The sequence below is a fragment of the Meleagris gallopavo genome, chromosome 10 (genome assembly GCF_905368555.1).
Source record: "Meleagris gallopavo chromosome 10, MGAL_WU_HG_1.1, whole genome shotgun sequence".
Lineage (NCBI taxonomy): Eukaryota > Metazoa > Chordata > Aves > Galliformes > Phasianidae > Meleagris > Meleagris gallopavo.
The window spans coordinates 11,635,606-11,649,153 of NC_139413.1; the positions used below are offsets into that span (position 1 = coordinate 11,635,606).

The 13,548-nt window shown below is 34.0% G+C and overlaps 1 protein-coding gene across 5 annotated transcripts in view; it reads right to left on the bottom strand.

Moving 5' to 3' along the window:
- The window catches only part of AGL (amylo-alpha-1,6-glucosidase and 4-alpha-glucanotransferase), a 35,906-nt gene that overhangs the window by 4,502 nt on the left and 17,856 nt on the right, over positions 1–13,548 (bottom strand). For all 5 annotated transcript variants that reach the window (XM_085231991.1, XM_085231990.1, XM_010715619.3 and 2 more), the window contains exons 15-29: positions 13,084–13,185; positions 12,635–12,787; positions 12,405–12,555; positions 11,591–11,715; positions 11,373–11,485; positions 11,113–11,247; positions 10,714–10,844; positions 9,770–9,906; positions 8,854–8,987; positions 7,650–7,825; positions 5,785–5,887; positions 4,362–4,587; positions 3,858–3,969; positions 3,352–3,487; positions 1,811–1,923 (exon numbers count right to left, since the gene is read on the bottom strand). In XM_085231991.1, the coding sequence (XP_085088117.1) occupies positions 1,811–1,923; positions 3,352–3,487; positions 3,858–3,969; positions 4,362–4,587; positions 5,785–5,887; positions 7,650–7,825; positions 8,854–8,987; positions 9,770–9,906; positions 10,714–10,844; positions 11,113–11,247; positions 11,373–11,485; positions 11,591–11,715; positions 12,405–12,555; positions 12,635–12,787; positions 13,084–13,185 (2,047 nt within the window). The remainder of the gene's footprint in view (positions 1–1,810; positions 1,924–3,351; positions 3,488–3,857; positions 3,970–4,361; positions 4,588–5,784; positions 5,888–7,649; positions 7,826–8,853; positions 8,988–9,769; positions 9,907–10,713; positions 10,845–11,112; positions 11,248–11,372; positions 11,486–11,590; positions 11,716–12,404; positions 12,556–12,634; positions 12,788–13,083; positions 13,186–13,548) is intronic.

Below are 13,548 nucleotides of genomic sequence, written 5' to 3' on the forward strand. Positions count from 1 at the left end.
AAAAATTGAAGCTGAATTATGTTACAGATCAACTCTGCCCCACCTGCACAATTCCTTACAATACAACTCTTCCTCACTTCTTTTAACTAGTTAAAAATGAACAGTATGAGTTACTATGAACTGTGGTAAATATTTAATTGACTAAGTCTAAAGTTTATGTTCAATATTTTTAGCATGATAACATGCCATCTTTTCTGTAGTAGTTTGTATATGTACTCTTAATATCTAGGAGACTACAACAGGAATGTCAAAACATTAGGACAAGCGTCCCTTTTAAAAGCTGTCTCCTTCTGAATGCCTGGTACTTAATGTAAGAGGAGCACACCTAGTCACCTCTCTCCACCTGGTGGTTCTCCATGTAAGGTGAATTCTACTGCTCATAAAAGCAGCTCACTGTAATTTCAAACAAGACTAGAAAGATGACTAGAAAAACACCAGACAGCAACTGCTTGCAGGAACACTGAAACAATATCTCTTTATTTGAGGACAATTAAGTTTAATTTTCAGTAGAGGGGCACTACACAGCACAAGTGGATTGCACTCTAAGACACCAATGCAGAAGTTCTGTATCTAATCCTTAATTTCAAGTTAACATAGCCATCCAGAAATATTGTGTTTGCAACATAGATAACAGAAACAAACACAAAGTTCAAACAAACAATAAAATTGTATGGTATGGGAAACTAAGGAAAGTATGATTATCATATTTTTCCTACATTTTAAGAAAAAATAACATAAGTATTAGGAAACTGAGATGTAAATTTATTTTTGAAAAATTTAAATTCCTCTTTTTTTTAGGTGTTAGCCTGCAGACCTGTGCTAGGAATATCCTTCCAATTGAGATACACGTATATCTTAGATAAACAGTACTCCAACATACAGTTGGAGTATATCAAAAAGGACAATACCACCAAAACTGTAATATGGTACGCCAGAATGCAGAAACAAACAAAACAAACCACAACTAGAAACTCCAGTGCTAAGCCTGCTATTATGAGCCAATAGAATGTGAGTAAGTCAGTTTTAAAATGGATTCATCAGTTAATTAATGAAATTTAAACTTAAAGAAAATGAAAGACAGTCGGAAACACACAAGCATCAAATTCAGTCTAGAAAAGTCACTTACAATTCTGGGATAATAGGCAGAAGTCTATACCTATACTTTGTAATAATGCTTCACACTGAACCCTGAATTGTCTTTCAGATTTTAAGACATTCTGAAGTGACAGCTAAGTTCATGACCTAAGAATCTGGATGTATAGGAGAAAGCCCTATATTCACATTTTCTAATATAGAATAAGAGAACCATTCAACAAAATGTTTTCAAGATTAACCTTTACTGAATGGTAGAACAGCTTTAGAAGCCAGTTATATTCACCTGAGCCCCATAAACTCAAAATAAAGTAACTCAGACCAGAGCAGCACCCCTATGAAACAGAGAGGACATCTAAAGATACTTAGGTCTTATGTCATTTTAGTTCTTTTCCTTGTAATGAATGATATGCACCATTATGATACATAATGATCACATCACCAATAACCATTTGAGAAACATGGTTTAGACTCCAAAATTCTTTTGAATTCCACACCTTATTAAATGCAATAAAACATTTCATACATTGATCTGATAATCGACTCCTAGGAATTTTAGTAATGAATTTTAGTTACTAATACAAGATACTTTCATCAAGTTTGTTTTTTCTCTTTCGTGAATAGTTTTGATAATCATTCCTGATATAATCTGGCCACCAGCTCATTTGACTTATTTTCCTACTCCCATAATACATTCATGACATCTGTTCAATTTTACCGTATCTTTTTATGGTGACGCCATGGAACGGATATTCATTTTTCCTAGATAAATCCAGCAACCACCGAACAGCCGACTTGCACAGGCCAACAATCTCCACAGCAGAGCCATCTCTAAAACAATATTTTACAAGTCCAAGAATTACTTTAAGAAGGCTATTTAATATACAGATTTTTTTCAGTTACTTGCAGAACTTTAAGCACCTTATTTAAATAGTGTGTTTTTTCCCATTGGTTATTGCACATTATGCCTGTTTGTTTTTTATTTTAAAAAAATTATATTTTTTATTTTGTCTCAAAACTGCATACTACATGTATGAAGAACTGGCATGTGCATCCCCATCATCATCTCCAGATATTTTCTAGTACATTATGATATTTCTAACAGAATTATTTCATCACATTTTCCTTGCTATTACTTAGACTTCCAAGAATCTGATAACCTAAACTAACTTTTACTATTAAGTAGTAACAAGCCATTCACAGCATTATTCACTTTGTTTTCTCCTACTAGCTTGGAATACATATTCAATGAAGAGGGCTAGAAGGGAGAAAATAACACAGAAACTGCAATTTAGAGGAAGAAAAGTGGAAAAGTGTATAATATGATAATCCAAAATAATCCAAAAAGAAAACAGTAATTCAAATCCAGTCCCACTTACTGCAGCCACAGCCTGTAGTGAAGTATAAACCTGAATGCTGAAAACTATGCAAACGAGCAAAGTAGATGCTTGCATTGAAGATATTATATATTAATAAAATGAAACTTAATACAAATATTAGGTGATATTGCAAGTCTGCAAAAATACTGCACTAAGCTTGCAAAAAATGTCATTAATAAACACAAAGGCATGCATTAGAAATACACTAATAGTCGCTAAGAATAGTGCAAGAGCTCGTGCTTTTATTTCGACACTGTTACCATGAAGAACTGTTTCCCAGAGGAAACCTAACAGATTCTTAATGAAAAAAAGACAATGACAGTCTACTGCTAATAACAAAAGACAAAAGTTTACAAATCACACAAGCAAAAAAAAAAAAAAAGCCAGAAACAGGGAAACAGCAGCACAAGCCTGCCGTTCCCTAGACTGCTTTAAATCAGTCTGTTTGGATATATAATTTGCATGCCACACTGCCACACTATTTCTCCCTGTCTTATATAGATTTTTGCCAACAGTATAAAGCAAGAAAATCACAGGGTTAGTTTCACTAATCACCTCGTAACCATAGAGTTTGTTAGAGAATAACTTGATTTTTAATATTTTACTCTTCATTTTAAACTTTGATATTGCAAATATTTTTATATTTTAAAAAAGAAATATTTAAACCAATTATCGAAAGTATCTCTTGTAACAAGAGGTCATACATAATCAGTCCAGATAACAAATATTTCAACAATCTAGTACTGCAAGTATACAAGTTTTCCTAAATTGTTTTACTACTTGAAGTTCCAAGTTTACTCTTTACAAGGAGTGAAGTCCATGCTAGAAGATGAGCACTGCCCCCGCTTAAAAAAAAGAGCAAGAAGGCTGGGTTTTGTACCTTGGAGTAGCAGGAATTCCTTTGTTGCGAGCTCTGTCACTCTCTCCCATTTTATCCATCCAAGTGCCACAATTGAAGCGGTTCCCCCCAAAGACAAAGCCAGTTTCATGGTCAACACCTGCTATTATATTAAAACCTGCCAAGCAAAAGTATCATGTGTGAAAACCTATATGCTAAGAGAACACAAAACCTCAAGTGTCTGCCCCAGCACAAAGATCCTACATAAGCAAAAGCCCCGCACAAAACAGAGATCTGAGGTGGGTTTTCACAGGCAGCTGCACTTTTTGTGTGAACTTCTAAAATAACTTATCACAACGGCTGAAAGCAAACAAGCACTTTCTAAGCATTAAGTGCACTTATAGTAATATAGTACCATTAAGAAAACCATTAATTTTTCAATAACTCAATAACTTGACGTAAAATAATCAGATGCAATATTCATAGTTTGAATTGCATATCAAGTGTGCTATATATACACTTTTTTTTTTTTTTTTTTTTTTTTTTACCTTCGTCTCTCATGTTTTGGTCTATCTGTGGACCAGCATTTCTTTCTCTGAAACTTATGCCTTCCATATGTCGTTGCATTGCCTCCTGTATTACTTCATAGAGTGGCTGATCCTAGATTGGTTGGCATTGAGAAAGGTAAGATCAACAGACCTAGTAAAAAGGCTCTGTATAATGTGCAAATAGTAGCAATTCTTATCCTCTATGATACTTAAAAAGAACAGCATCTAGATTTTCAGCAGCATCTTCGTCAATATGATACACTTTAAATAATTTTTAACATTGTACAATTATTAACATTAAATTCTTTTCAAAATTGAAAGCAAATAAAAATGTAGAAGTTGATGGATATATTTTTTCCATATTCCCACCTCACATTTGTCTAATCAAGTAATGCAAACATAGTGGAGAGTATCCAACACTTAATTCTTGTAGATAGATAAGCTATAATCTTTCAGAAAAATTATAACTGTATTAAACACTTGAAAATCAGAAGTCATCTTTACCACACTGCCTGCAGGCTGTGGAGAAGAATCATCTCTTGGATACATCCGAGAAACAGGACACCTGAGAATGTCTAATCCATTTGGAACAATCTTACAGTAGTCCTGGATACACTGAAGCCACCACCACACAGCATCACGGCAGTTGTATCTGGCATGTGTTCCTTGGCCAAGCAGGTTGGGAATGAGACCATGTCTTAAAGTTCCACCAAATGCTAGAATTATGTTTCTAAAAAGAAGAGAACAGTCTTAAGTTACTTCCAGGCAATTAGTGGACCAAAGATTAATTACAAAGCATACAAGTTTATCTTAATAGCAAAGTTAAAGAGAAAAACAGTATCTTATAGACAGATTTGTAGCTTCCAACAACAATATTTTGGCATGACTTCATTTAGTATATACTTCATTAACATTAAAAAAAAAAAATAAATAATCATATTACTTTAGAAACTTTCCAATACTTTTTTTTTGTTTTAAAGATGAAATATGTAACTGCTAATATGGTAATTTCCTTTTTCATGGATTTGACCCCTTTGATGTCACAGAAAAGGTTTTAAATGATATCTATTTATTTATAAACGACATCTATATGTCATTTATTATCCTTATATCCATTCAGGTGGAAGTGAGAAGTAAGGGAGAGCAGGACCAAATGGGAATTTCCTATTAAAATACAAAGAGGAGCCAGAAACTGAGGTTTTGAGAAGTTTCTATGCTTTGCATGAAACATGAACTCCATCTGGTTTTAAATTACAAGATAAACATATTTGAAGACTACAGATGTAACTGCATAGGGTAGTATTAGTTGGTCAAGTGTACAGCAGCATAAATACATGCTAATTTAAACCAACTAACTTGTATATCCATATCCTGTGGAGTGCTGCACCCAAATTAAAAAAATTAATGCAAGATTAATGAAAATTGTCAGCTCAGCAAGTCTGGTTTATATCTGACTGATTTATCAGGTTAAACATTTGCGTCTCACACACATATCAGATAATAACAACCCACAGCTGATTTCCAGTATTAGACTAACATTAGTAGTCACCAAACAGAAAAATCATGACAGACAGTATCTTTCTGATCAAAATAGAAATCCCTTGCTCTTCAAATTTTTAGATAAATTACTGCTCAGCAACAATACTTAAAATAATCACGTTGTTTAAGGACAAGCGGTTAAAATTGCTTTATCTATATTATCAGCTGAAATACCAGTGCTGAGAATGCAAATTAAAGCAATATAAAGTATTTTTCATTTCATTTACAAAGAACTCACAAATCCACCGAGGACCACGAAGTTTTATACAGTACATCAACTGTTTCTAACAGCTTCCATGTTTCTAGGGTTTTGAGAGCATGTCTTTTTCCTAAACACCTGCAAAACTACTTCTATCAACAGAAAGGACTAAGCAGCAGTCACTCTTACCTTGCTTCTATATAACGTCCCGTAAGTAACATTAGGCCTCTAAGTGCAATAAAGGTGTCCCTTCCCCAAGAACGGAAGATTCCAGAAGAGAAGTGAGGTAAACCTAATAAGAAATGCTGTTAATCTCATTTACAGATGGGACAAAAATCTTCAAGCAGATATGTCTAACATATAGAAAACAAACACAAGTAAAAATATATCCATGTGCAACTGTAGATTTTTCCTAGAATTGTACTAAGAAGAGTTTTTGTTGTATTCTACAACTTTAAAAATCATGTAATAGACTATTCTAATCAATAACAGTCACATTCAGTTGCTGGTTTTTATTTTATTTACACACTGCATAACATAACCAAATGCCATCTTTTAATTAAAATAACACCACCACAAAAAAAAAAAAAAAGCCCTAACTAGAAAAGAAACAAACAAACAAAAGCTAGAACTGTGACGTGATATATAATGCTTTGTTGGCAAGCATTTATGTTCAAAAGCTATGTCACTTCAGTAGTATAAAAGGAATGACTAGAGAACTATGAATTTCTTCAGTTTAATAATACTCTCAGTCACTATAAAAGGAATCCTGCTTCTCTTTTGAAGCAGTTTCTAGAACTACATTTTACAGCAGACAATATGACATTAAGCTTTAACATTAACATTTCTCTTCTTAATTGCAACTGTCAAGTACATTTTTTTCTTTTCTTCTATTTATTAACTTTCCCAATCTAGCAAACAAAAAATGGTAAAGGTTCAAAACAATAGCCTGCTGTGCATGCTTGCTTAAACAAAACCGTGGCTTCTGTCACTAGACTACCCATTATATTTGCTAATGCTCCAATACAGCCTCTGCACCTCTGTAATTTTACAGAATATGGCAACAGCAACTTGAGAACAACGATCCATTTATGAGTTAAAAGTATCACAGGCTCAAATATGTGATGAGAATATTTAAGACCAAGCTCCTCTGTATAATTAATCTCTGTGATTAAATTAAGTGAACAGTGCTTGTCTGTGCTTCCAGGCAACACTAAAACAGTCAGATGGAATGTTACTGGAAACCAGAACCTAAAAGCAGTACAATTCTATGGAAAAGACATACAGCAGAAAGAGCAGGAAAGGAAATCCAGCCAGCCAGGGGCCATGGAACCTGCAGATGCTAGAAGTTTCTATGGTTAAAAAAAAAAAAAAAAAAAAGGAATTGTCCAATTTGGAGAAAAAAAATTTCAAAGCCTCTAAACACAGTAAATAATACTTCTGGCATAGGAAAAGTATCCACTTCCAAGACATGTTGGCAGAACATTTGGAGAAATAAAATGCATCTGCTGACTGCTTTTATGGTCTTTCCTAAGCAACTATTGTTGCTCCTTTTGGAGAGAGCTCCAGACCAGAGATTCTTTTGGTCTATTAATAGCTCTCACGTCACTTCTGAAAACTTGTAAGCAGTAAATCCACACTTGCAATTCATTACAACTCAGCTCTTAAATTAACATTTTAAAATAAACTAGAACCTATTATGGGAAGCATTATTATCTCAAGTAAGACTTTTGGAAAGAAAGAAGACATACTTGTGGATCTCTATAAATGGAAAAACTGGATAAGTTAAAAATGTTTTATCAAAATACTGAGAAGCTTTTTTTTCCCCTTCAAGAGCAAAAAAATGGTTACCCTCCAAAAGTACTGCTAGACAAAACTCCATTCTTTTTAAGTTAAAACACAGGGAAGAGTAAAGACAAAAACAACATTGTAAATACAGCTTCTGGCATTTAGATCCCAAATGTAGTGAAAGCAACTCTTGATAATTTTGAAAGAAATATAAAACAGTTCCACGATAATTTATTTTTCTTGACATAAATGTTGTTCTCACTTACCAGCTGCTAAAGTAACACAGCACTGTTCCTTCTTATTTGTAATCTCATTCAGCCTATAGGGAACATCATGTAAGGAAGGAGACAGATCTGGCAGACATGCATATTTTCCTATCCCACACATCTGGATTGAGCCCAAGGAAAGGTGTTTAACAAATGTTGATCCATTCTGCACAAAGCTGTAATAAAAATATTCAAATTAAGAAATATATTCGTACAAAAATATCAGTGCCCTCTTTGTTTTACTTGTCTGCAAATGAAAAGGTTATACACAATATTATCAAGTGACAGAATGAATAAGTGTGTTACGCATTAACTTTGCACATAAGATTTAATTTTTAAATTACTTTTTTTCCAAAGTAGCTGCCCATAGTTAGCCTTAAATATTTAACTTATTAATGCAAATGGGAGTGTTTACATGTTGAATACTTTTAGGGAAAGGGGCAGCAAAGTGAAATTGGTTTAATTTATTTGATGCCTACATATGGATCTCAGACCACAAAATAGGAGAAACTAAAAAGGTTTTATCATTTTATTCTATAAACAAAATTTTCTAAAATCTGGTCAGCATTTTTAAAGACTTCTGCATCTGTATATATATTCTCACATAATAGAATCCTAAGTCATTAACTCATTTAGCATATTGGCTAATATAACACAGCCTGCATTCCTGACTTTTTTCATAAAATACAGTTTTCCACATGGTATCACAGCAATACCAAATCCAACATCATTACTCTTCATGAAATTGTTTAAAAATATTCATAACTAGAATAGAGCTGTCATTAAATTAATCTTCCTTCCCTTTCCAGGAAAGGGCACTGAAAATTTCTAGAACTAAGGACAAAAGAAACATTGAACAAAGCACCAGAAAAAGTGCAATCTCTTTCTCGCAGAAAGCACTGCAGCTTCACTGAAAGCAGCACCAAGATAACCTCTGCAATGCTTCAGAAAAACGCTTGTTAGAAGGTTTTATCCTCCAATAGTACAATGCCAGCAATAGTTATAAATCCAAATCCAGGATAGGAATAGCAATTAAACCTTCCAACCCACCGCAGTTAGAAGACTGATTTGATTTTCACTACCAATATTACCTTCTTCCATTGGACAGCACAAATACAAAAACAAAAATATTCAAATGTCATTCTTCAACAGATCAAACGTAAAAAATTGCAATACCTTTACATTACTGACATGCCAAGCATACCTAGACATCTGATGCCATCCCACATCCAGAAGAGTTGTGTATGCACCCACTAAAATGGCATCAAAGTAACATGGAATAAGGTAGCGTGGAATTTTCTTCAAATATACAAACATGGCCTTCAACCATTTACCAACCTATTAAAATATAACATTGTTAGAAGTTGACAACGCTGGTGTTCAAAAAACAGTACTTATAGGACCCACTTGGTTAAAGCATTTATTAGATTTTGAACAGGTATGCGAATGCTACAGTCTTTCTTATTACATTAATTACCTGAGTTACCCAAACAAAATCTTGTGAAATGAATAAAGCAATTCTCTTGTAGGAAAGTAAAGGTGTTTTATAATGTGGGTATGCAGGTAACTTGAATCTCAGTGCTTGATGGGGCAAATCTTCCTATAACTGCATCATATTCATGTAAGCCTCAGTAGTATTTAGAGCCCTTTCTGAAAGAACTCACTTAAAAAGATGGCTACTTCATTTTTATTTGATGGGAAATAATAAACAGGGAAGGATGCTTTTAAGCTTTTATGTAAGAGCTAAAAAAAACTCTCCATGCCCTACATATATTCTCCACCTCTCTTTTGTAATGTATTCTTAACTAAGTTCAATGTGAGGTAAGAAAACCATATTATTGTCTTAGTATCCCAGAGAAACTGCCTAGAAAGTCAATATTTTATAGACAGACTGAACCTGAAGGGCAGGTTGGATTTGGCCATGGGCAGCCTGGTCTAATATTAAACGTGGAGGCTGGCAGCTCTGCCTGTGGTAGGGGGGTTGGAGTTTGATGATCCTTGAGGTCCCTCCCAACCCAAGCCATTCTATGATTCTACCAACTTAGTAGCAGCAATAATGAAAAATAAAGCAAACCAGTCATTTGAAATCCCAAAATCATGAAATATATCTTTTTACTCACTTCTGCACAGGCTCCTGCACGTGAAATCAGACGATTACTGACATAATCGATCATCCAGTCTCCAGATCTTAAATTATCACAGAACGGGTGTCCCAAATCATTCTTTGGTCTAACGTCTGCCATTACTGACATTAACCCTGAAGAGATAAATCCAACACAGTATTATATGACATGTAAATACCCAAACAGAAATTATCTTTCCCAAAGGAAAGGTTACAAAACAACAGATAACAGTAACTGGCTTTAACTACAATACTACCCTTGATCTGCAGACAGAGTTAGGATACAATTCATTTGCTGTTTCCTCAGAATATATCCTACGCAGTCACAAAAACCCCCGTGGAATAAATATTGCTTGATGAAATTCATGTCTGATAAATGACTGACACTTCTTTGTTATCTGGTAGCGCCTCTGGTTTAATAAGTGACTTATATTAATTTCATATACATCATATGCATTTGCTCTTTAAGTGCCAGAGACTGGTGTTTAAAACATATTGAAATTAATTTAGTCAGAGGGCGGTGAGGCACTAGCACAAGTTGCCCAGTGAAACCGGATGCCCCACCACACCTTGGGGTGTGTTCAAAGCCAGGCTGGATGAGGCCCTGGGCAGCCTGATCTGGTGGGTGGCAGCCCTGCTCATGGCAAGGAGTGTTGGAACTAGATGATCTTGAAAGTCCATTCCAACCCAAGCCAATCTATGCTAATTTTATGATTAATTTTAAATTCCAGGATACTGAGAAAAAGTTGTTGTTTAATTATGTTGTTACAATTTGATTCCCTGGGGTAAAACACTGATTAACATGATGAAGCAGAAAGCACATATCATTTTTTGTCCAAGCAGTAGCACTAGCCATTAAACAGTATTAAAGAATGATCTAGAGGGAGGAGCTCTATTTTTTCCATTTTCCCGACAGAAAAAGTAGAATTCTGAGACTATTACCTTGGAGACCTGCATACTTCAGGGATGACCAGTTTGGTATATTGTAACAACCTCCACCATCTTCTTGTTCTTCTGACTCACACCTATACAGCACTTGATTTAAGTCAGCCAAAGTTAGTTTAGATGCAATTCTGGAAAAACAAAAAACAAACAACAAAACACAACATACTCCATTTTAGTAAGTCTACTTTAAGTCACAGTTACACAGAACAGCAATGAAAGAGCCTGGAAACCTTTTAAGTATCAATCCTGTTCAGTATTATACACATGAAAAGAAAATCTCAGTTTTATAACAATCCAAAAATCCAACCACAGAAACAGCAACAAATCCTTTCTTTACATTTCCAAACATTTTTGCACTTACTGTAGTTCTCATTTAGAAACTCAAAGAATACTTACGAAGAAAATAATGTTTTTAATATAGGTGCTGAATGATCATCAGGAAGACTCCCAGATTTAAAGTGAGGACTGAACTGAATCAGATGATTGCGAAGTACACCAACAGCCTCCTGTGCCTTTGGATCAAGACTAACTCTGAAATATGAATGTATAATTTATAGAGCGAAGTACTTATGATAACACTTCCCAAATCTCAAAAACAAAGAATCCTAATATTCTATTTTAACTAATGCAGCCATTTGGCAATTAGTATAACGTACCTGAATACTATTACACTTCCTGGTGTTAAATTTTCAAATTCTATTTCTTGAACAAATTCATTTGGCCCTTTTATGGCAGTTCCAGCTTGCTTTATGATTTTACTCTCTTTAATCTTAGAAAAGAAAACATATTTGCAACTGAAAATCAATGTCTTTTTTCTAAGAAAAAAATCATAACAAGATATTATATCACAACACAGGTGAATAAGGATAATTACCTGGATATGCTCTCTGAGTTCCACTGTGAAATTAGGCAATCCATTTATAAAATGTTCATCTTTTTTGTAAGGACTAGTACTTCTCTCAATAGTTCTAGCCTCAAATACTACTTCTTCAATTTTTCCTAAGAAAAGCAAAACCATGTAGCTGTTAATATGGATTAAATGAGAGGTAATACTTTTGGAATACATGAACTAAAAATCAAGAACTAAAAAACTAAATACGTAAAATACAAGCCTCTATTGTACAACTAAAGAATAACTAACAAAACACATGTGAAGTGCTATAAGTAATCCACAAAGCATTCATTACACATTCATCAACTGTCTTATTTTAAAACTGCATTTTTTTTCAATTTATAATAAAATAAACCATGAAATCAATTATCAAATGGTGAACTAGAACTTGTTATTTTTGGTTGTTTTCTTCTTTTAAGTATTAGACTATTTTCCAAGCTACAGATACAGATAGTGTATTTTCAAAGAGTAACAACTTACATTAATACTTACAAATAGTAATTCCTTCCCACACCCTGTACAACTAACCACTTTTTTCTTTTCTTACCATTTCATAAACACACATACATGGTGAAGTTACAGCAGAAAGTTGTATGAAAATATGAAAACCTTTAAAAATCCCAAGGAAGTTTGTTGTTATTTCTTTAACAACCTTTGGTGCACACACATTACTACTTACAAAAGAAATGTTAAATACGGAAAATTGTCACATTAAGTTTGTGTGTTAAAAAAACAATAGGAATACCTTGAATTAATACACACACACACGTTATTGCTTGCAAATAAATCTGATTACCTGGGATACACATTTCAGGTACTTCTTTACTGTAGAAGGAAGTCTTTGGATCCCTGAAAGCAGTTCTGCTTACAGCCACAACAGACTGGTGGGTGTTAGGGCAATGTCTTGTCACTGCTACTATATCTTCATCAACTTGATCTACATACACCTAGAAGATGCATATCATTACAAACAGGCTCATTCAAAATATAAATATAGAAAAATCAAATTGTTACCCCGTGTCTTGCCTGATTGAAGCCTTTAGTTCCCAGCTCCTGATGCAGTCTGTTCATGGCTAGCCTTCCAGCTAGAATTCCTGTCTGGAAATTAACTTCACCAGAATTCAGGTGTGCTTGTGGATTCCAGGTTGAATAAAATCTCTCTTCAGATACTACAGAAATCTGTAGGGAAATTAACTTTTTGCAAATATCAACTACACTTAAAAACAAACAAATGGCGATTCCAATTATGTAATCAGTTCAGAGTTCATATGAAATTAGACAATCCTAAGTAATGCTAACTAGTTAACTGCTTGGAATTTAAAACCAAAACAAGAATACGCCAAAAATGAATGAACCCATGAAAAACAAAATCCAAAAGCTCACAAACCCATACCAGAAAAAAAACAGTGTTAAAATACTTAGAATCAAATGTATATTTTTAAGAGTAATTTAGAAGTTAAACTGCAAACACAGACCTGGTGGGGTACTAGTTCATCATAACCTTTGGTGCTTCCTGTAGCACAACACGCCATGGAAACAATCATTGCACTTGGAAGTGCATCATATGCAGATCGATGCTAGAATAAAAAAATAAAATAAAATCACATACAAAACAAGATATATAATTCATCACTCCTGACTCAGCAAACAGAAGATAAACTTAGTTTAATAGAGGAACTAATTACTTACCACATGTTTATAATTTTTTTTTCAATGACAAGAGATTTATTGATGGCTTACTACAAATGCACTAGCAAAAGCAACGTAAGAGCAATCCTGAAATATAAGCCTTTCAGTTCACACCATTCTCTCTCATCCTGTCCTATAAAACAGGAGTGTAGGAGAACAGATGAACCACCATGTAGAACTAATTAGCAGCTGGAATGAAAGAACCAAAACAGCTCACTGAATAGTCAGTAGGACTTCTGTTTTTCACATCT